This window comes from Callionymus lyra, chromosome 19, assembly GCF_982586985.1.
Source record: "Callionymus lyra chromosome 19, fCalLyr1.hap1.1, whole genome shotgun sequence".
NCBI lineage: Eukaryota > Metazoa > Chordata > Actinopteri > Syngnathiformes > Callionymidae > Callionymus > Callionymus lyra.
Genome location: NC_141836.1, coordinates 14,474,571 through 14,499,451, shown reverse-complemented (window position 1 = coordinate 14,499,451; position 24,881 = coordinate 14,474,571). Strand labels below are relative to the sequence as shown.

The 24,881-nt window shown below is 39.4% G+C and overlaps 1 protein-coding gene across 1 annotated transcript; it reads right to left on the bottom strand.

Annotated features, from left to right (window-relative positions):
• Window positions 1–381: 381 nt before the first annotated feature.
• LOC148059642 (fibulin-2-like) lies at window positions 382–24,376 on the bottom strand. The gene is made up of 17 exons (XM_087781408.1): window positions 24,278–24,376; window positions 20,628–21,808; window positions 14,443–14,557; window positions 14,123–14,252; window positions 13,755–13,944; window positions 12,829–13,035; window positions 10,786–10,899; window positions 10,339–10,437; window positions 9,291–9,422; window positions 7,136–7,273; window positions 5,322–5,462; window positions 5,106–5,234; window positions 3,635–3,760; window positions 3,268–3,384; window positions 3,058–3,186; window positions 1,930–2,053; window positions 382–1,794 (listed from the first exon to the last, which is right to left on the bottom strand). The coding sequence occupies exons 2-17, from the start codon at window positions 21,772–21,774 to the stop codon at window positions 1,437–1,439; spliced, it is 3,396 nt and encodes a 1,131-aa protein (XP_087637534.1). The 5' UTR covers window positions 21,775–21,808; window positions 24,278–24,376; the 3' UTR covers window positions 382–1,436.
• Window positions 24,377–24,881: the final 505 nt, after the last annotated feature.

Below are 24,881 nucleotides of genomic sequence, written 5' to 3'. Positions count from 1 at the left end.
AGTAAGTAATTGTTATTTGTATAGCGCAAAAGGTGAAAGACTTTCCTTCGGGTCACCTTGACCCAAAGAATACACAAGGGTAAAAAAAAAAAATGGTTATACTCTCACAAATATGAGAAGCTAGAAATCATACATTAAGTAACTTTAAATATGAGAGGAAATAACAAAACGATCATAAACACACGAGAAATAATAACATTGAGTGACAACTGAATACTATACAATACACTGAGATCCACACTGACCTTATGTGGGCTTTATCAATACTTTTGGCGGGCCACGTTAGGCCCCCGGACCACTGTGTCCAGCTCTGCTCTGATGAAATCAGTGTCAATTATCTGATTAAAATTTTATAATAATTATAAAAAAAGACACAAAGAGTTAATAAATATATTTATTCAATACTTGCACAACTACAAGGTCATCTAATACTTTACTAAAAAATACATGTTTGTTCGCAACCGAGTTTAAAATATACATCCAACATTAATGAAATAACACAGGTGTACAAAAATGCATGATGACATTAAATAAGGAACAATACTTCAAAGGTAAATCAGCAGCTTGTACTTAGATGGTGAAATGTGTCCAGTTGTTCAGATACAGCAACAGATAGTATTTGGGTATTAATGATGGATAAAATTAAAATCATCCTTTTGGTTGGCGGAAAATGCAGCTACTTAATTGAAAAAGCCTTGAAAATATATAAATATCCAAAAAGAAATCTTCTTTTTTTTGTGATATACTTAAAATTTAGTGTTTTCATGCCATTTTAGACATCACAATTAGGGGTGAAAATATCAATATGGAGCTATATCACAATATCCTTTATGTCACTGTGTTTTGTTTTGTTTTTCATTTTTTGCAAATATTCTAGGTGATACCATAGTTATTTTATGGTTGGTAGTTTAATAAATTTTGAGTGAAAGGAAATAATTAGATTTTTATTTTATTTACAATTTACATGAAAATATTCACCCTCGTTTATCTTTTTGTTGCAATTAAACTTCCTACCGCTAGATGGCAGCAGTTATCATTTCCTCACCAGTTAAAGGAACATTGAGATCCCGCATTGACTGAGGATGAGAGGATACAGTGGACTCCAGCAGCTTTTAAAGCTGATGTTTGGACATATTTTGGTTTCAAAACAAATGAAAGAACTACAAATATATTCTTCCAATATTGCAATTTATCGTATCGTTGCCCCTGTATTGTGATACGTATCGTATGGCCAGATTCTTATCAATACACACCTCTAATGAAAATGTAAAAAGTGCCTTAATTAGGATGAAAATAACAAATGCTTGTAGTAAACTGCAGTTCACGACCACTCTTGTGATCGACAGAGGGAGACAGGATGAAAGCCAGTTTAGACTAGAAGACAGTAGCAAAGTGGTGATAACTTAAAGGGTTAAATTGATCAGAGTCTGTAGCCGTTAGAGAGAGTTGGCCGTGATGAAGACGTAGATCTTGGCCTGGAAGGTGGTGAAGCTCCCTTGTCTCCACAGCTTCATCTCCACGTGGATGAGGAAATCTCGGGGGCTCTCCACCTGCCGGTGCAGGTACACGGCCCCGGTGTAGGCGTTCAGCTTCCTGGTGCTGAAGTAGTTCTCCTCGTTCCCCTCGGTGACGGTGACGATGACATTGTCCCCGGAGTAGGCCGGCGAGGGCCCGATGCGGAAGATCTGGGCTGGGATGACGATGTTGGACTGGAAGCTGAGATAATAGTGGGTGATCCTCAGAGGGGAGGTCTGACACTCGAGGTAGTTCGGACAGCTGATCCTCTCGCAACGTCTAGAACAAACACAAAATCAGTAAAACAGCTTCAGGTCCATCACTTTAACAAGAGTGTTGGAGATGATTTATGACTGATGTCCGTCCAGATTACGAAGCAATATCACACGATTTGAATCACAGTTTCAAACCTACGTGTCGGACACTTTGCGGTAGTTCGGGGGGCAAGTGAAGGTCAGGCAGCGGTAGCCCCCCTGGATGTTGTAGCAGGTCTCGGCCAGAGAGCAGTTGTGGGCGCCAGTGGAGCACTCGTCGACATCTGAAGCATGAGTCACAGGTTTAATGAAGTTTAGTTGAAGACGTGACACCATTTTAGATATTTTTGTGATCATCGAGTTGGCTGACAAAAACTACAAAACTAATCATGTAAAAAAAGAATACTTTAGTTATTACTTATTAATTATTACTATTTATTTGAAACAAAAGTTGTTAAAGTTTCTTATTTTACGTAATACTTTTACTGTATCTTTTCATTCATCAATTTTCCTTCAAAATATCTTGAAGAAAAGTGAGAAATATAATTTAAAATTGATTTATATCATATCATATATTATTCATGTTTTATCCATTGTTTTATTCTCTCTATATATTGAGCATCTATCTAATAATCAATTAATATTCAATCATATAACTTAAAAAAAACAACATTATGGCACAATTATACTTTTTTGAAATGTTATTTTGTCTTTTCTTTCCTGTAAATAGTTTAATTACATTTAGGCTACTTTATTTCTCTTTGCCTCAGAACAGTCAAAAATACATAACTCGGATAATTACATTACATTACATACAACCCTGCACTAAATCCTTCTGTTTAGCGACTATACTGCCCCCTAGTGTCGCGAAGACGTCTATGAAACAATCACTTAAAATCGTATTTCATTTAAAATACTTATCTATAAATAGTTTTACTTTTTCCATCCATAATATACTAAAATATATAATAAATAATTACCGTGTTTGTAGCTCTTATGGATATAAAATAGCATTTATTCTCTTGGAACACATTTCTCCTCTTAAACTATATTATTGTTATTATATGAGTGACTATTTATTATTGAATTTAGTACTTCTACTACTGCATATTTTTGAGATTATTTTAGCATTTATTTAAGAATAAATATACTGTATATATGCAGTTCATACTTTTGATCAAATCTTATGTTGTCAGTCTGTGGTGAATTGTTGTGTATTCATAGGATTGTGTCTTCTGTTTTCTAATGAGTAAGAAGATTTATATTCGAGACAGTTTTGTGTCTTTACCTCGGCAGGATCGCCCGCTCGCTGACATGGTGTATCCATACTCTGGACATGCACACCGGTAGCTGCCAGGAACATTCACACACTTGTAGGTGCAGAGGTGGCCGACGTTCTGGGAGCACTCGTCAATATCTGGCAATTATCAAAAAGAAATTTATTTGAAGAAAGGAAATGGTGGAGGCTCCTGTTTGTGTCAACCGTCGGGCCCCTCACCTTCACACGTGTGTCCGTCCTCCCTCAGGTAGTAGCCCTGCCTGCAGTAGCACTGGTAGGAGCCGTAGATGTTGCCGCACTCTTGGCTGCAAGGGCTGCTCAGACACTCGTTCACATCTGGAGGTGAATAGTTGAAGCTCGTGACTTTGATTCACGTATCAGAGCAGATTAATTTATATTTCTGTCTTCTTTCAAATGCTCTTATACAACATGTCTTTCGTCGTGTCAACCGTTAATATCAGACCATCATAAGCGAACACGCTCAAGTTTGGGCACAAATCACAGGCATATTTTTCGCCGTCAAATTCGCAAAAAAACCTGCAACGACGTGCACCGACTTGCACACGTAGATGCACGGCACACACACCTTCGCAGTTGTTTCCGTCGTCGGATAAACGGAAACCAGAGGTGCAGGAGCACTGGTAGGACCCCGGGGTGTTCTCGCAGGTCTGGGCACACAGTCGTCCGGGGTAACGCCAGCATTCGTTTACGTCTGAGGGAGAGAGCCGGAACTTGACATGTGTGCATGACAACAGGTATATAGTTAATCAAAACGTTGTATAGCTGTGGTGTCAATCAACTGGGGGCTAATAGTGGTTAGTATTTCTCAAGAAAGGCTTGTTTTTCTCCTGGACGCCCTTGATACAAATTAAATTTATATTTTTGTTGAATGTTTCATGGATTTTTGTGTGTGGATTTGATAGTTTTTGTACAAAAAATAGTCCCAAAGCTATATAAATGGTAATATTTGATGATATTTTTTTTACAGATCTCTTTGGGTTTCAGATTAAAAAGTGAACGAACCCTCTCTTATGTGAGTAGTTACAGTATCTTTTAATGTCCAATACTTTATAAAGTTGAATTATTGTGCTACAGGCACTACCTCAAGCCTTTTCCAAAACATACATTGCATATTAAACCAAGCCCTCCACAAGACTCCTTTTAAAATGGGGGTCAATGAATCAGAAAACGGGAGGCGAGGTAGTCGTGGGAGTTGAGTCCTCTGCAGCGAGGACGTGAGCTGGAGAATCCAGCAGCAGATTCTGGGAAACAGCAGCAGCCCGAGTGCTGCGGAATATTAAACACAAGCTGCAGAGCAGGAGGACGGGAAAGTTGATGTTGGGTCGTAAAGCAGAGAAGCTTTGATGTTTGGTTGGAACTGCTTTATGGTGGATTTGAGACAAGGAAGAAAATGAATGCATGAAAAATGAGACTTGTCTTCTATAAAATAAAGTGCAGTTTTTTTTATGTTATTAACATTATATTTAATATATTATATCTTAAATGACATGATTTATAATTAATTTTAAAATCTCTTTCATTTACAAGTTTTCTGACTTAAAGTCTTGGTAAGTCTCTCATCATGACCATGTTTTGAAGTTATTTATTTTATAAAGGTCTCGCCCCCGTCTGAAATCTCAACAAACGAGAGGTTACGAGAGCAGAGTCCATTATGATGTTATAATGGCTTCACTTCTCCTCCAGTCAGTTTTAATGACTCTATGCTTTGTTTATACAAAGAGTCCCTTGGAGGTGGGGACTTCCGAGTTTGATGACACTGGGTGACAAACATAGATGTTTGTCACCCAGTGACCAATCACAGCAGAGTGGGTGTGGCTATGGTAAACAAAAATCAAACCCCAGAAAAACTTTGTTTTCTGTTGGCGGGGCTTAAGCACATTTTCTAATATAAATACTTAAATGAAAAGATAGTTTTGTGCAAACAGACACCTACTGATGATACAATAGAGGTCCGAGATCAATTCAAGACACACCTAAATCAACACATTATTTGCCTTTTAAATTGTAAACCCTCGTTTTAAACTAGTCGGTCGTACCCATGCACATCCTCCTGAACGAGTCGTACTGGTATCCAGCCTGGCATTCACATCTGTAGGATCCAGCCATGTTGTGACACAGTTGTCCGTCTCCACACTGAGCAAGGCCACTCTGACACTCGTCCACATCTTGAAAGCAGAACAAAAAAAAAAGTTAATTTCCATTCCACTTTAACAACACATACATCTAAACATGTTTTGTTTCAAACTCTGCACCTGTGCATCTGGAGCCATCCGGGCTGGCGTGGTACCCGCGGCTGCATATCATCTTCCTCTGGCAAACGTGAGATCCCACTGTGTTGATGCAGTTGAAGCCAGAACCACATGGTGGTGTTGCAGCGTGACACTCGTCAATGTCTAGAGGGGAGAATAAAAGGCAGAGATAAAGGGTAGGGAGAGGCAGCAGAGGGGAGATACTTGAAGCCACAAAGAGACCAGGGGGGCAGCCACACCGTGATATCAAAGCAATCACACATCACACACACACACTCCGGTGTCGTGTGCTGTCTGACGTTTCTTTTACATGTCTTCATACAGTCGTGCCGCTGCTTCGACTTGCCCCAGTTCCTGCCCCTAGAGGCTAATTCCACAGCGTGACTCTGTACTAGAGAGGACTTTTATCCCCTCACAAGTACATCTCTGATCTCCCGCCTGTGTGGCATTTAACCCTTCTGGCCCTGGAGCTCCGTCACCTGCACAATCAAACCCCTAATCCGGTGTGAATCATAACGACACACTTCCTTCATCAGCCTTAACCCTAATACTTCTTTCAAAGATAGATGATTTTTTGGGATAAAATTTAAAACGTATCTTTAAAATAAAACCAAGTGTTATATGTGTAAAGATAGATATAGGAAATAAAAGCTATAAAACATTTATACGTAAATATAAATTGATTTTAATTTGTCTTTTTGTCTGAGAAACTTAGTGTTAATCATTCAAAAGATGACATTAGTTCATAAACAACTATTACAGTTATATCTTTGGCTACTACTGTTTTTTAAGCTTAAGAAAGTCACCCACTAACTTTAAAACATTTGTCGAATAAAGAATAACTGCACCTTCTGTCACCACTTTGATCTTGAAGTCTATTTATTTAAATGTTTAAATTGTATTCTGTGTTTTTATAAATAAGCATTTTTGATCTATTTTAATTTTTGACATCTATATATGTATTTTCTGGAATGATTGGTTTGATTTTGAACAGTATAGATCAATTTATTAGAATCATTAAACAAAGTTTCCTGGATTGACCCCCTGCTGAACCTAACAGAGACTTATTTTTTTTAATATAAAGTACTGAGAGTCTTTTTGAAGTTAACAGGAAGATAAAACCAAAAACTAACGCAACAAGAGCCTTTATCTTGTTTTGTAAACAAGTCCTGGCCCTGGCGAGGGTAAAACTGTTGAATTGCTGGGATCTATTTTTCCTTAATCAACTATAGCTTTACTTCAACTGTATAGTGTCTTGAGATAACTTTGTTATGATAAGACACTTTAAATAAAATTGAATTGAATAAAATTGAATTGAATTGAATTGAAAACATAGATTAGACTGTATTGTAGTTAAACTTTACGGCCACCAGGGGAGCTAGAAACAATATTTTAAAACCTACGTTTTGTAATGTTTTAAGTGAGCCGGGCGTTTGACTAACAGCGGTTACAAACAAATACGACAAAATCTTTTCATCATAAATCTTTTTAAAGATTTTGTGTTTCAGTTTTTTAAGGAAGAGGATAATCTCATTGTCAGAGGTAATCATGTCTTTCAATATTAGCAATTCATTCACAATCTTTTGTTTGGGATCTTCTGTAGGTTAAAGAATAGTATTTACTCATGTGATGAAGACAAAATGGCAACATCGACCTGGTAATTTAATGATAAAAATTCTTTTTGAGGTATTTTTAAAACTGTACAAATTAAATGTGATTCTGCTTTTAACTTTATCTAAGGTATTTATGTCACAAAAAGTAAACAAAATGAGTCGTAATCTGCACAAAACTTTTTGGTTGAAATCCACTTCACTAACCTACACAGTTGCCATGTACGTCGAACGTGAAGCCCGCCGAGCAGCTAGGTTTGGGGTCGCACCTGAACGACCCCTCCGTGTTCACGCAGTCGAAGGCGACGCCGCAGTTATGGCTCGCCTGCACGCATTCGTCCACGTCTGTGAAAGAGGGCGCATAAATGAACTAATGAGCAGTGAGAGTGTGATTAATTGCAAAAGGAAGACAAGTCAAACACCATTAGTTTCAGTCTGATAATCTGGTGGACGTGTGAAATGCAGCGAGAGACGCAGTACCCACTGATCCCCACTGGAGGTCACTGTGGCTCCCGCTATCCGCTCCAAGTCATTACTTAAGAGTCAGGGGATTGAAACTAATCACCGCTGTGCTTGAGGTAAACGACAGTTTATTATTACAGCCAGATGAATGAACCATCAAGTGTCAAAGCAGTCCCCCTCTCAGTGCACATCGCAGTGGTTTGATCCCACAACACCTGCCTACCCAGGGATTTACCTGCTGTCAATCATCTTCCCACATCTGCCACTGTGGTTTGAACTCATGCTGGAGGGAAGTAACGCTCTCCGAAGAGCACAAATTGCGGTGCATATGTGTTCCGAGTGCATAATGCATGGGTGTTTTACCTTTTTTTTCTTAAAAGAGCCTGCAGGGTTTCGCCACTGTAATTGCAGGATAGCAGCCTAAACCTGATCTGGCAGACAGCCCCGCAGATACAGAGCAGATCTCTTAACAGCGGCAGAAAGTGATTGAGCATCTTGCTCCTGACACAAGCCTGGCAGAGCTGGCGAGAGCTGAGTGAACCTGACACACACTCAGAGACAGCGAGAGAGAGAGAGAGCAGGAAACAAGAGGCAGGATAAATGGCAGAGACCTCCCACTGATAGTGGAGGGGCATCAGGAGTGTCGAGCGTTGTCTGAGGCCGTTCAAACATTGTTGCTCCAACTGGAATACTTTGTCTTCCGTAGCGGATTTACTCAATAATGTGACCATGTTCTGTTGCCGTGATGAACGAGTCCCACTTTTCTGATGACAAATGAACTAATAACTTGAGGAAGCTTGACAGTACGCAACCGTACCCTGCACTATATTATATATACATCTAGAAAGAAATTTGTCAGACATTTTTACGTTTATTTAATATTTTGATTCAGTAAAAGCTTTTAGATTATCTTGAAAATGTGCGCTTCTTTGAGGACATACTTTGCTACTTCTGTAGTTATAGTGGTCCTATTTCAACATAATAAATATAAAATTAATAATAAATATACAAATAATTATGCAAATAACAGATGATCATTATAACATGTATTTTAAATGGATGGATATGCTTGTGTCATAAAAAACTGCGATGTAATACAATAAATCACAAGTTTAATACAACAATATAAGGAGATATGTTATATCTAATCTGAGAATGACTACAAACTTACTTGATTTAATTTTACAGTTGGAAAAAAAAAGGATTTTCAATAAATAACTAAGCTATAAAGTGTTGGGAGGTGGAAAGGAAGATTTTTATCTATGTAGTATAGTAGGAACGACTTGTTTACACCAAATTCTTTATAAATAAAATAAAGAATTAGGTTAAAAGAGTGAATTTCGATGAATAAAAAATGAGCTATTTGTATGTTTGACACTGGGAAATGATCCATGTTATTTAACTAATGACTAAAAAGATTTATATTTACATTCATATAAAAACATTGAGACCATGTTTTTTAACAAGGTCTTGTTGATGTATTGAACCGTAAAGGGACATTTATATATTAAAATATTCCATGGTTTACTTGATAATAACCAAAATCACTAAACATCAATAGATATGACATTGTACTGACAATGACCTTGCTTTTAAGCACTCCATGTTTTAGTTTCTGTTATACACAGAATAAACACGGGAGTAACTACTTTTATTACATAACCATTTTTTGCAGATAACAAGCGGTATTTTAATTTACATTTTAATAGTTAAATTATTTTAATTTTGACCCAGATCAACAGTAATATCTCTTTACTCAACAGATCGAATTTATCTTGTTGATAAAATGCATTCATCCAGTTAAAATCAAAAGTTTTATGATAGTGCTGATGGTACGATTCGTAAACAAACACATGGTTGTTGACGTGAACTGATGAGGGGCTGATAAGTGGTATCGTACCTTCACAAATGCCCCCGCTGCTCTGGTATCCCGGGGGACATGTGATCATTCTCTGGCAGATAAAACTCCCCGCAGTATTCACACAGCGTTCGTTGAACTGGCAGGCGTGCGGAGATAAACACTCGTCTAGATCTGCAGGAGGAGACAGGTGTTATTACGAGTGAACACGTTAAAAACACTGTCAGGCATACTGCTGAGGAGTGTTCGCCATGTAAAGCAAATTAAAGCAGACTTCCTCTGGGGATATGATTGGTGGCGAAGCCACTGGGGACGTCAGACGTGTGGCAGCAGCGTTTTCTTCTGCTATTTATTAGTTGTATAGTGTTTTCAAGTAGTCGCTTAGTATCTCACTTCATTAGGGCCAAGTCCAGACCTATAAGTGGCCCTTAAGACCTGGTTCAAAATGAAATCCATTATGAATCCAACGCCCCCTAAAGAATAGACAACTTACGGTCGATGAAAGATGGAAGGGAATATGAAGAAAGAAAAGAAAAAGACATAAAAAGTTATAAATGGGGATCCAATTATTTATTATCCGCTCTCAGGGGTAACGTTTACTCCAACAGAAAAGGCATTCTGTGTTCTCAGCTGCTGCCAAATAATGTGCAAGTGAATTTGTTAAAAAAAAAAAAACAGTTTTCATTAAAAATAAATTGTAAATTAAATAATTGTGTGTCTAAAATAAAGAATTTTAACCCTTGTGTTATCTATGGATCAAGGTGACCCGGAGGCCACAACACAAGGGATACCTCTCATCCATTTGTTTTCGGGCCTCAGGGTCTTGGTGACCCTGAGGCAACACAAGTCAATTTCTCCCACAAGCTGTACTATTTCATGATTCGCATGAAAAAAGACATTTAATATATTTAATTTTGACATCCTTGTCATTGACTTCCAATTAAAACCTTTTATTCTTTGTAAAATTCACCCATCACCAAAATATCTCTGATACTTCAATTTAAAAAAACAAACAACTCAATTTTTACGACATTAATTGTTGGGATTAACAACTGTTGCAGTGCGTTATGGGGCTCTGAGCAGCACTTGCCTTTGCAGGATTGTCCGTCAGCATTCAAAGAAAATCCTGGAAAACAGAAGCAATGTGGTCTTCCGGCCGCTGGGGTGCACTGTTGCTCACAGAGGTTGCCTGTTAAAAAACTTCATGTCACATCAAAGATGCAGTGTTGTATTTCAGTACAGTGTTGTGATTCCCTCATGCTGGTCTCTGATATAGCTTACATTAGTCAAAGGTGGTCCATGTTGCCATGGAAACCAAACAAGAGAAAACTTGCTCATCTCATGACAAGGGATGAAAATAATGTGTTTGTTGCTCCAACAATTGCAGCTTTGATGCCATCACTGGCAGCACAATTACACTAAGATGAAACCTGAGCGGATCTCATTCCACAAAGATGAATGTTCCTCTGTCAGATAATCATGTCGTGATGAATGAAAACGCTTGTTGTAATCTGCCACGTCCTTGTAAATGTCTGACCTTGGCAGGGGTCGAGCGGGGGAGCAGGTCGGGTGGGGAGAGGAAGGGGCGAGGTGGGCTCCACCGCCACTTTGTCATCATCCTCTTTCAGCGTGTTCTCCTCATCCAACATCTCTGCAACAACAGGAAGGCGAAGAGTCAGAGGCACGTGACGCTAATTCCATACGAAGACGAGGCAAAGTGGAGAGACAGGAAAAAGCCCGAAGACAAACATTGGGTTTTATTAGTGAGCGTCGTCGAGCCTGACTTTAATAACAGCTCTGACATCCTGTTGAGACAAGATCGTGTCGGTAGACCGTCGGAATGATTAAAGATCTCTGCCGGAAACTCACTCAGCTTCTCCTGGTATTGTCTGAACCTTTCTAGGTCATTCTACTAAAGAAGTGCCTTTTGTTTCTGGTCATTTCATCAGCTGAAACATTAATAAATTCAATTTAATATACCTTTTTATATTAATTTAAGAATATATATTTTGTGGAGCAATAAAAGCTCCTGAAGCAAATAACGTAAGCATTTTGTATTTAGAGTTGAATCTGTTTTTTGGTGTAAAAATGAATGGAAAACAACCCCTATAAGGGAAAAAGCGACAGATTAATGAATAAAGAAAACAACATTTTCAGTGATCTCTTAGCCATATTATCAGTGTGACTTAAAATGTGTATCGAACATTTGAGAATCAAATAATAGTTTCAATTAGGGGTCTGTTTTGGCAAGAATCTGGTGTTAGGATACTGGTACAACGATACCTATATGTATGGCGATATATTGCAATACTGTAGTAACAAGGATATTGTTACAGACCACATGACTCTTGACGATGTCGTAACTTCTTTCATTTGTTTTGAAACCAAAATATGACTAAACATCAGCTTTAAAAGCTGATGGAGTCGACTGTATCCTCTTGTGCTCAGTCATCGCCGTGATCTCGCAGAATTTTATTCTTCCTTTGGCTGCAGAGGAAGTAATAACCGCTGCCATCTAACGGCGGGAAATTTAATTTCAACACAAAAACGCAGTGAATATATTCATCTAAATTGTAATTAACATCAATGTTTATTTGTTTTTATACAAACGTTATTGATCTATAAACCATAAAGAAAATTGGCCATATCTCTCCGTATCAACATTTGCTAAAACCCCAGGTTTACATTTTACGTTGTTAAATCTTTTTACATTTTCTCCACGACCGAAAAAATCCATGTAGAATAAGCATTTCTCATTTTTTATCCAACTTTTAACTCACTTCATGATTTAGATCTTGCCTTATAAACCAATACGTTTTTCCCCCTCATTTTCTTGCAATTTTACATGCCTTGAAATCTTGTTCTGGCTATAACAAAGACACTGTAAAGACGCCTGCAGTTAACACAAAACTCTGCAGTGAGAATTATGACCCGATCTAGTAGAAGAACTCACATTTCTCCGATCCTTAAAACTCTTCACTGGCTGCCAGTTTCTTTCAGGATCAACTTTAAAATTCTGGTTCTTACTTACTTACTCAGAGCTATTCATGGTTAGACCTTACACCAGTGATCTGATCCGGCCTTACACCCCAGCTCGGGCTCTGAGGTCTGTGGATCAGAATCGACTGATGGTTCCTGAAGACACTTACGGACCAGAGGAGAGAAATCCTTCCAGACTGTTGCTCCTAAGCTTTGGAATGATCTTAAGGCAGGAATGCCTTGATGGTCAGAAAGTGCCTCACATTCTCGCTCATTATATAATCCTGAGTTTCCCTGTCACCGTCGTTGCAGATAAAAGGCCCTACATGGTTATTTTGAGAACTGAAAGTGTAAATATATTTGTTTTCTGGGAGTCGCGATGACAGCAGAGAAGTGATTAGTGGAACAAAGCTGTCACTGCAGGAAAAAGATGTTGGTGTGTGATTAGAATAACCATTATTACGCAGTATCAGCGCTCGCAGACAGGAAGGAAGTCGGAACGAGCAGGAAAATAATACGACGTATGGACAAATTAGGACGAATGGTCTCCTCCTGACGGACTTCAAAGAGCGGAGTACATTTCCCAGACGAGGATTACTACCTGGTGCACAAGTGAGCGTGTCGTCCTGCAGCACGTATCCAGGGAAGCACTCGCAGCGGTACGAGCCGGGCGTGTTGATACACCGGTGGTGGCAGATGTTGCCCTCATATATCAAGCACTCGTCCATGTCCTCCACCTCCACACCGTTCTCTCCATCCACCTCCCCGCCGATGGAAAAAGCCTCTTTCGGGTAGAGGTCATCAGAGACTGCAGAGAGGATAAACCAGTTCAGCCGAGACAAAGTAATGTTTGTCATTTGAGTGGTCAAAAAAAACAACCTCTTAAACACATTCATAGCTATTTCCTGCCGGATTGAGCCACATGTTGGTAGTTGTTTTTCTACTGTATTGAATCAACTTTAGTCTAGTATCTGTCTTGCATCATGCATGCATCGAGTAAATTATACCAAAAGTTAATCTAAATTTGTATTTTTTATAATACCATAGTAACCAAAACAATTGGGAATTAAAAATAATAAGTTTCTCACATGGGAGTTGTTTAAAAAGCCACTAATGTGTTGATTTAAGTGTCTTTTAAATAGATGTTGGACTCTATTGTATCATCAGTATATCTCTTCTCTTTTCATTTAAATAGTTTAATTAGAAAATGTACTTAAGCCCCGCCCTGAAAACACTTTCTGTACATTCAATCCTGTTTACCATAACCACCTCCACTATGCTATGATTGGTCAAACATCGAGGTTTGTCATTGAGTCTCGTTGTATAAACAAAGCTAGGCGTGATTACAGCTAGGTGGAGGATGGGTGAGGCCATCATATGATGATTCTCGTAGCCTCTTGTTCGCCGAGATTTTAGACGGGGGAGAACTTTATAAAGTGATTTGCAAACAAACAGATAAATAATATCACAGACCTGACCTCCTTGGCAGAGGTAATAAATGTAGACCATGTCTTTATTTTGGATCACCTTTCCTTGGAGGCGGCATGGAATCCAGGGCTGGTCTCTCGCGCTCTCTCCTCGGCCAGTGGTCAGTGTCCTGTCCCTCGCAGCAGCTGACGAAAACCCGCTGGCACTGGACGCCCAGGTGGTGATGGGCGTTACATCGCAGACCCTCGTCTCGAAACCTCAGTCCCAGAGAGCAGCAGGAGCAGCAGTCCTGCAGGCGACATCGTGCAACAAACATTTAACGGAAGCGAAAACCGATCTTTTGCAGGATTTAACCTTTTGCACCTGAAACCATGTGGCGAATGTCAATCACGTACCGAGGTAATTCACCCTATTTCTAATTCAGATGACCTATTCCTCAGAGCTACTCGGCCCAGTCTCCCCCCCACCTTATAGGAATCGATTCCACATCTGTCGCCGACGTCCTCCTCGCACGTCTTCCCTGCTCGGGCGGCGGCAATTCCAGCCAGACACCGACTCTCTCTCTGGGAGCCGAGACAACATTGTTGCTGAGCCGTCCTGGCAGGGGGAAAAAAAAGCACACAGTGTGATGGACGAGACAACACGAGCAGGAACAAAGAGTCCGTCAGGTCTCTCCTGTACAGAGAGTCCACCGGTCAAGTTAGAAAACAAGCTCGACGAACGTGAACTCTCGATCAACTTTTATCTTAATTAGATTTCTCTTGGGAGGATGAATCCTCATCCTCACCAGCAGATGGAGTTTCTGTCGTGAGTGGGCGGCGCCATGTTGTCACAGTGACCGTTTGCCGAAGCCCAGTTCTGGCCCGTCTCGCAGCAGGTCTCCACCAGCTCCTTGGCAGACACTGGAATGAAACACAAACAGCTCCAGATTCAAAACAGCCGATGGATTCCGATGAATTAAGAGTGTCGAAGTGAAATCTAAAAGTTTGCTGCAGGTCTCATCTTAAATGCACCTATTATCCCGTTATTGATAATAAACAAGTAAACCGAGCTCTTCCATGACGTCACTCGGCAACATTCGTTCAAAGAATTTCAATGATCATGCCATCAATCGCCAGCTGCTAAATGATGACAAATATCCCATACTTATGGATAATTAGTGGAAGGAAAAGTTCAGATTTAGGATACGGAATGCAGTTTACCATGTCAATTTAGTCAATAAATAAACAAAAACAAAAGGAGTTAGACAGATTTAACTTTTAACTTAATCCCCAACCACCTGGTCCTGGCCCATGAGGCATTTGTAAAATTGTTAACTAGAAAGAAATAAGTAAAACAAACTCTGTATGGTGCCAGAGTCCAGATCTCCTGCTGATTTAAGGCTTTGCTGAGATGTTTTTTCAATCACTTAATGCCGACCTTGCTATTTTATTTTTGCAATTTTTACAGTCTAACATTAAACTGGTAATTAAAACAGAAAGGTTTGAAAAATTGGCCTCACCATAAGCAAATACAAGTCAGTAAATTGATTGATTATCTAAGTCGTGTTAAATGAGCCTCTTGGGGGAGGACTGAGCCATCAAAGTGCTTTTATAAATAAGTTAATGAAGTTTTGGTGATGAATCTTTTTTAGTTGTAGCAGTGACTTGTGACATTAATGTGTTTTATATATTTATAGATTATGTTATAATTATATTTAACTAAAATGTAAGTTGATGTTGTCAAGTTATAGAACAGATTTAAGTTTTTGTGACGTTTCCTTCATGAAGAATGAGAACGTATGTCAATGTCAATAAGGTTTCTGGATTTTTAAATTTGAATTTACTAAAAGCTAGATAATGGTTTATCCAAAATAATAAATAATAAAAACCTTTTTCCATTTTTACTATTGCAGAAGGAATCAGCATGAAGGCAATATACCAGGGACTTGTTTTGACCTTGACATTTTTTTGAGTCCACAACATTTCCAGTTTTCAAGGCCTGCCGATCAGAGCAAAAGTGCAGGAAGTACTAACACATTAGTGTGTTTTTTTTTTAAGTGGGTCAAGGACCAGTCCAAGCAACAACACATTATCCAGTTTGTACCAGTTCAAACCATGATTTGTAGCTTCTGTCCATGACATCACCCGACATTCATGAGTGACGACAACATCAAACTATAACAACTGGTGATGAAACAACTCTTAAAAGTAAAATCCCTGCTTTGACATTCAGGACACAACTTAGCAAGTAAAACCCATAAGATGCTGGCCAAGCAATATTTCAGAACTCATTCATCCAGCCCATAAACATGTCTTGTACTTTCGTAAGCCCCAAAAGTGCCTCCTGTCAGCAACAATTTAAAATAATCCAATGTTCTTTCGGGCCAGATCGGCTTGAAGGGTCCGCCCTTGGTCTACCATCCACACAGGATTCGAAAAAACTCTAACAGTTTTCACGCACCTCAACTACTAAGGCAAGAAGCAATAAATGGTAATGAACACTTGACCTCCTGACTGGAGCTTTATTATAAGACCACTGTGGTGGACCACCAAACCAAGATTGTAGTAGCATGTCGCAGCTGGAACAGAAACGGTTTTCTGTGGACTGATCTTTTCTCGAGGGAGGAAATACGTCAAAAACCTCATCGCCTCATGATGAATAACTTTCATCTTATCATGCACCTCAAGCATTTAAACATTTTGTCAACTTCATTTTTTCTTCCGCCGGTTCCTCACTTGCCGGTACATTACGAGAGCAAAGCAATTACTCCGCGACTGCCGCCGTGTGCATAATTTAAAGGTTCTTCCAAATGAGAAAATGCAAACCTTGAAAAGCTTCTGTTAAACAAACCAACTTTGAACCCTTATTAAAAAGACAGAAAATGATGCTTTCCTAAGCCTTCTCATTTATTTTCACGAGTCACCACATCTTAAAACGTTACACAAGAACCTTCAGAGTTACAAAAATATACACCGTCGGTTTGAACTATGGATTCGTTGAGTCACACAGAGGAGAAATATATCGAAGATGAAAGCTGTCTTTCTAAATTCAACCATCTCTGGGCCAAACCAGTTCTCTTCCTGAACACCTTCTAATCAATGAGCGTTGATGATTTATCATTCAAAAACAGAGATCTCAAATGTTAGCTCGGCGGCGGAACATCTCACAGGCCTGTCATTAGACATCGGCCGACATTGCTCAGAACATATCCAGTTGTAATAACAAGCAACTCTCAACACGTCTTGTGAAACAGTAGAGAAACGTTTGTCACTAATTATGGCTTTCTCTCGGGGAAACTGTGGGTGATTTACAATTCAGGTGGACTTTAGAGAAGAGAGTTGATGACAGATAGGACTAGAAGAAAAGTTATTGGTTCTCTGTGACTTTCCTGACTCACTGACATTTTCCAAGTCTTTCTCTCATCAAGACCGTGTTTTGAACTTATTACTTTATAAAGTTCTCAGAAATCTGGGCGAACAAGAGGTTACGAGAGCCCATTAGGACTTAAAAATGGCTTCACTCCTCCTCCAGCCAGCTGTAATCCCGCCCGCTTTGTTTATACAACGAGTCCCTTGGATGTGGAGACTTCCAGGATTAATGACGCACAGTGACAAACTTCAATGTTTGATTAATCATCGCATAGTGGGTGTGGTTATGGTAAACAAGATTTAATCTCCAGAAAAATCTCCAGGTGGGCCCATTTTCTAATGTCAATTTTTCAGTTAAAAGAGAATTTTGTACAAACTGTCACATACTGCTGATACAATAGAGGTCGAAGATCTATTTAAGACACACTTAAATGAACACATTAGTTGCCCTTTTAGAATTTCGCTCAGTAACTCTTGAACAACTGGTGTGATTGAAGAAAGCAGAAATTAAAAACAAATATTTAAGTTAAAAATTATTTGGAAAGTGCTGTTTTGCCTTCGTTACCATGAGGAGACCAAAAAGTGAGCATGGGAAGACCACCAGGCTGCTCAGTCGTACCACATCAGCTATAAATATCAGGTTGTTGTGCTCATTATTTGGCAGGAAAAGTAAATAATGAAAGTTTTTATTAGTCAGCTGTAACTGAACGACCACCGGCTTCTTGCTCACCTGCTACCTCTACGGTGGGAACTCACTTAAGTTCCATCTATCACGACAAAAAGAACTCACTTAAAGAACAGTTTTAACAATATTGCAGCTATAAAATAAAATATATTCCAACAAACTTAATCTAAGTGAAACAGTAACATACCAGAAATGTTTCTTTAAATTAATTTTTTTAACAATTCTATAGATATTGCGTTCATTTCCTTAAGGAAGGAGGAACTCATTCCATGCAACTAAACAATATGAATAAATGCTCTAGAAAATTTAATCTACATAACAATCTGAATTGTTTTCACATTCAAAATGAAAGAATTTAGCTTAGCTTTAGTCAACCCTTGTGTTATCTCAGGGTCAAGGTGACCCGGAAGGCCCGAATGTGTTTGTGGTATCCCTTGTGTTGTCTCTGGGTCAAGGTGAATGACCTCCACCACTGTATATGTATTTACACATTGAATTTATACATTGAAATAGGTAAATAAATGAAAAAACTGAATCTAAATAAAAGTAATTTACATTTATATCGTCGTCAATCCCACAGGCTTTTTCATCAAAGACACAATAAATGAATTTATATGGAAGAGATTACTGGAGTGATTTGAAAACAAGCACAGCTGCATGTTTATTGCTTTAAGAATACCTAAAAAGAACAAACGGGTCTTTCATTGAGTCTCATTTTATCACAATCGCTCTTTCTACTTATACAATCGCTCCGGTTTATGTGTGGTTTTATGCATCTGGAGCCGATATTTCTGGGCAGCATCAGCAGTTCCCGGATCAGACTGACTTATTTGAGCGAGACTATAGCTTGGATGGAGGATTCTGGAATTCTTGGAAATGACCTGGCACCGTAGATTACCCGGGGAAGAGGGAGATATCTTCCTCTGACTGATGCGACACAGTTGAAACGTGCATTCAGAAGGGCAGCTATTGGACTTCAGGGAAATCGTACATCAGCTGTGACAGCGTTACAGATCAAAACAAGTCCCGCGTCTGCTTTTTTCCCACCTTATCTCAGGGCATTTTTTCACACTTTCTGAGAGTTTATCTGTGTGGGACATTCCTCCTGTTTAGGTAAATATTATGGTTTGTGTCTGGTGAAGTTTTCGTGTGGAGGTGTGCTGGAGATTTGATGATTACTGGGAAGATTGGGAAGGCAGGGGTCTCACGGGAGACTGGTAATAACACTGGCTCATGGGGAAGCACTGAGTAGCGTCTGGCAATCACGCCACAACAGTGGTCTCATTCATCACATGGGTATTATGTCGTGCTCAGGTACCACCCCCAAGAAATACTATACCAGGTCCAATTCAGAATAAGAAGCCCATCCCCCTTCGTCTGCACACATTTGCCTGAAGAAAACGAATTAAACCGGAAGAAAAATGCATTTTGGTTACAGGCTAATATATTTAAAAAGCTCTTAAGCACATTAATGGCTACTGTGGACCATCCAACCTCCAACTTTTGTCCATCGACGTCACACCCCATTAACCTCACACCTACTTTTTAAAAGGTAGAAAAACACGAGTATTTTATGCGGACTCGACCTCTGCATTCCTTAACAAACACAGGAGTGGAAAACAACAATTTGTCAACTGCTGGAACTGGACATTTTTCAACTTCACTCTTGTGAATGAACCTGACAGATATTTCAGGAAGCCACTCCTACAAAGACGCGTTCAGCATATATTATACATACCGAAGGAGGCCCGGTGCTGAAAGCAGAGAAAGGCCTGGACAGGTCTCAACACACCTCTACTCTTCTCTTGTGCAAGCATCCTGATAATATTTTTTAAAGTAAAGTTTTCATCTCCAAAATTTATTTTTTTAAACAACGTTGTAATGCACTTGTATCAAACCTGAGCTAGAATGAAGATTTTAAAAGCCAATTTAATTCATTTGAATTCAATGAAATTCATTTTCATTGATTTTTTTATTTAACACGACTCGCAAAATTTAAATTTCACTCATTTTCTACTCACTCTCATGTCGACTAACGGTTGGGATTCTTTTCAAAGTTATCTGCTCCTTGGACGAAGATGAAGACGAAGAAAACTGAGCTCCAGTCGCTACATTAAAATGAACAAACATTTTTGGCTATAACTAAAAATGAACAGATTACTCTGAAAATAATCCCAACTCTTAGTCGACATGAGGGAGAGTAGAAAATGAGTGAAATTTGAACTTTGTCGTATTAAGTCCCATTGTACCAAATCCTGTGATGTTACGAAGGTGTGTACATTTTACTAAACACACTGGATATGCTGAATAAACACCCAATACTTAAACTGCTAATGTTATTACAATGTTAAGACTATTGGTAATTTATCGGTTTAAACAGAAGTAACGATAAAGCCAAAAGTGCTTCTATTATTTATTACCTTTTTGGATAAACTTCTATAGTTATTGTTGCTAATGTTTATGCAGTTATAGTTGATATTTGTACTACTATAGTACTATAATTAATCTCTGCTAATTAGCCAACGTGCTAACTGTTTGAACATTTAAAGACTAATGATTTGGTTTTTGGTTCTTCTATTTCTAGAACAAAACAATCCAATCCAACCATGTAAATGTAGCAGCTGACAATGTGTCGACGTCCAGGGGAGAGTCGGTTTAAATTTAGTCTTCTGCTAGATAAACGCTATCAAGGGAAATCACACAATTGTCCGCTGAGACATGAACATTGTTTTTTCTGGATCTCGGCCAGAGCAGTAGAGTGATTATGAATTCCACCTCAAAAGGCAGGATGTGAGGGGAGGACGAACGGAGAAAGAAAGAAAAAAGAACAACTACTGAACAGCAGTGCAAGTACCTCCGGGCGAGGGCGAGTTACTCCGAAGCTCTCCGCTGTGATCACTCTTGGAAAACTTTTGTTTAACGAATGTTTCGACTCACCGTCGGCATCGACCTCCCGGGTCTGGTAGCCGTGGAGGGTTTGAGCTTGTCTCTTCGGCTGCTCTTCGTCTTCCATCAACCTGACGGGAGCTCGACTGGTGGGGCTGAACTGGATGGTGGGGTACGACGGGTGCTCGGGCGGGCTCTCTTCTTTCGGCTCCCTGTGGTGGACCGAGGGCAGCGGGTCCTGATCCCTGTTGGGATTATGTTTGTGGTGGTGTTTCCGGCCCTTGTTGTTCCTCACGTGATCTAGCCTGCTTCTGTTGGGTCTGGTACTGCCATCCCTGGTTCCCTGCGCCGGCCTCCCTGTGTCGACCGCGCTGGCGACGGTGGTAACTTCGCCCTCTCTGGAGGCTCTTTGTGCTTCAAGCCTCCTGTCATCTTGTCCAGTTGACTCTGTGTGGGCTGTGGTAGATTCCAGAAGAAGAGCCAATTTATGTAGAGTGGAAGCTGTCGGCTCCGCTCGCGAGTTGTCATCGACCTCCGTGCCAGGACTGGGAGTGTCCGTCTTGTAGAGCGGGAGCGAGGTTCTCAGCGCCGGCTTGGAAAATTGCTCGGGACGTGTTTGACGGCTCTCATGACGACTGTTCAACGGGTTGTTGTTGTTCTCTGTCGTGGTGGCCCACTTCTGCTTGTTACACCCTGGGATGGGCGAGCACATCAATCTTCCCCCCTCGTCCGGGCAGTGGCAAACCTGACACCGCTCCAGCTGAAAGGAGTGACCCGCCTCGTACTTCTTGTCGCCGTGAGAGCAGCCGACTCGCCCACACTGCTGACACCCTTCGGCGGGTTGTGAGATCTCAATGCAATGGGGGGAGATTTCAGGGCAGGTTATTATAAACTGACAGCTTATCTTCCCGCCTCCCAGAGGACACGAGCATTTGGTGCTTCCGAAATCCACGAAGTACGATTCCCCCTCCAGGACTTTACCCTTCCGGAAGCCTGCCTGGACGCAGTCGTAGTACTGGTAGCCTTCGCAGGTGCATCCTTTTTGTGTGCAGGACGGACAGCAGGCGCCGCTATCCAGGACGGACTCGACGCAGTTGTCCAGGACTGGACACTCCACGCCGGTACAGTCCTTCTGGGTCAGACAAACATCCACCCACAGCAGTGTCCAGGTTACAAACACCACCCTGAAAATGTCCATCTTGCTCCTCTTTGAAAGTTTTGATCCTGTTTCTCTGTAGAGATAAAATAGCAAATTAAAATTACAGAACAAAGAGGATAAAGTTGGGTTTTGTAAGAGCCACGCCTTTAATCGACGTTGATAGACTTTAACCAATGTCACTAATACATGAAACCTCAAGGTCATAAACAATCAAACACAACATTTTGACAGAGCCGTTAAACAACTCCAACATTGTACCACAACAATCGTTAAATTCCTGACTTTCATAATTAAAGACACACTTAGAGAAAAAACGTTCCTGTTAAATTAGAACCTCAGCCAAAACATGGGGTTTTCCATACTTGTTCTTTTTGGCACGTGTTGACAGGCGCTGTTCGCTTTTTTAATTACGCTTGGAAACTTGGCTAAAGGTGACGAGGTGGAGGAGACTTTGGTTGACAGTAACTCAATAAAATTGAAATAACAAATCTACTTTAACTGCATATGTTGGTAGTTTTAATAAGAAAGAAATATATTTATTTATTTATAACTTATAACATAAAATACACAAACGTTTGCAAGATTTCTTTTTAAAGAATTCTACTCCACAGTGTTGAATACAAAACGTGGAGACCAAATATACGAAGGTTGAGCCAAAGAATTGAAAGAACTGAAGAGACTTCAAATAGTTCTAAAACCAGGTGTTTCACATTTGACATCCATATGTCTGTCTTGGACGCTCACATTTTTTGGGTTATATCAAATATTTGTATCGTATTCAGTAGATCTCAGATGATTCGTGGACTTGGGAATGCGATCAAAACACTCCCACTAACAACACCCACAATGCATTGCAGCTCATAAAAAAGCAGATTTTTTTTTACTTTGGGTTGTTAATATTGAGATATAGAATAGTTATTTCATTTTAGTAAGAATATCATCGTGTTTCCACCCAAACCTCTCTGGAACACTTTAAAAGAAAGACAGAAATGTCTGTACTTCAGCCTTGATGGAAATAAATGCAACCACCATCTCCAACCAACTGCTTTAAAGGAGATTGAGGATCATGTGGTTGTCCAGTCAGGTCAACAAGGCATCGTTTCCTTCTTAAAACCATTTCTAAAATAATAGAAAGAGGATTTTTCTGTTCAATTTAAAACATATCAAGATGAATAAAACGTCAACAATGTAACAGGCTTTAGGTAAAAGGAAATACTTCTTCTTTCTTTTTTTAACATACCCTTTCTCAACAATATGTTCAACAGTAACTGTTCCGCTGGATGAAAAATCTCAATTCCTCTTGTGCGTTAATAAATCTTAGTAACTGACGGCCTAGTTGACGGCGCAGCCCTCTTCCTTCCTTGCACAACTTTTCCACTGACCAATGCGCCGTGGAAAATCAGGGCCAACTGGTATATTGGTCATAACGTTAAAGCTAACGGGAACACAGTGAGACAACAGTGATTGGATAACAAACAGTGGATATTGTGTTACAAATGACGACAATACAGATGTTAGCATCAACTATAAAGTTTGCATTAAGAGCTGCTCCTGAGAATATTTTCTCCTCCTATTGTTCCACTAAGATACGGATCATATCACTTCAAAAAGGTTCCAAAAAGCCACTGCACCGAAATAGCTTGAAGGTCAAATAAATAAATGCGACATCTGTAGCAGCGATTTTGCTTCCTGACTCGGACAAAACCACACAAAGTGCAGCGCAGAATCAATGGTGCCTTTGTGTTGTGGGTACGAAATCATTTTAGCAGATCCTGCCGAGGGAACCTGATCCAACAACTATGGCACATAACAACGCCCGGAGACGTTTTTAGGATCAATATCTAACTGATTAAATAAAGACAGCAAAATGTAATTTAATGAAAGTGTCAGATGACTGACGTGCCACTGACCACAAATTAACCTTTGACCTTGATAATGTGGCGAAAACATAGAAGACAACAAATTCTCGTTGATGTATACAGATATCGAAAAGTTGTTTCAACCGTAAAAATAAACATTTTAAATATATTATTATTCAGAGGTGCTGCTTGTTTTTGTCTGTTTCTAAAGGTCAGAAGAAGTGTGACACTTGACTTACAAAGTGTGTTGTTGCCTTGTGTTTGGTGTTTCCAAAAAAGAAACCGAAATTTTCTGCATCTTATATACATTTTATTTGTCTCTTGGAATGGATTTTATATAGATTTAATACAAAAAATGCGTATAAAAACTGCAGATAAACATGTTTCACGCAGAGATGAATATCATTATATAAATAATTGTTGGTCATCTTTTCGTTTGAATTGTATTGTTCTGTGTTATTATGATGATACGGTGCTAAAAAATATAAATATAACGTTTCATTAATCTAATCTTAAATAAAAGTTAAAAAAAAACTTTTATCGGCGACCTAAACTTTTTATTGAGTCACCCGATTTAAATGATCTGTTTAATACATCTATTATATCATCTAAATGTCGGAGGATCGTCGTCAGAAACTCGCAAAAGTTCAATTTTATTGCTCAAAAAAACAAAGTGTTCTTACCTTCACGTCGCGCCGCTGCTCCGCCGCAGTGAACTTGTGAGACAAACCCACGCAGGGTCTCGACAGACTGGGAGCGCCCACGCTGGTCCACAGTAGGGAGGGACCTATAGTCGCACTTCTGCAACTTATTTGGAATCGCTTTACTTACCGTTAGATGGATTTCTGAGGAAACGCGAGAGATGACGTCACGGTGCCTATTTTGACGGATTTAGGGAAGAATTGACAAACATTTATATTCATGTTTTTATCATTAGTTTGTGCTTTTCAAAGAATACACTTTTATTTTATATAATTCCACAATTAAAATGAAAATCCGGCTGTTTTTCCAAATCATAAAAACAAAAAATGGTAAGTATATATTTGGGCATTATTAGAAAATATAAAAGTGTGAAAATAATAATGTGCCAAAATCATGACAGAATAATCTAAAAGGGCCATTTTATTTTCATTTTTAAAAAATCTTAAATTAAGCAGCCAGAAGTTGTGATGATCCTTGAAAATGGAAAAAAGAAACATGTATTATGTTCACATTTGAGTAAGTAAGTAAGTAATTTTTATTTGTATAGCGCTTTTCCAGACCAGGGTCACAAAGCGGTTAAACAAT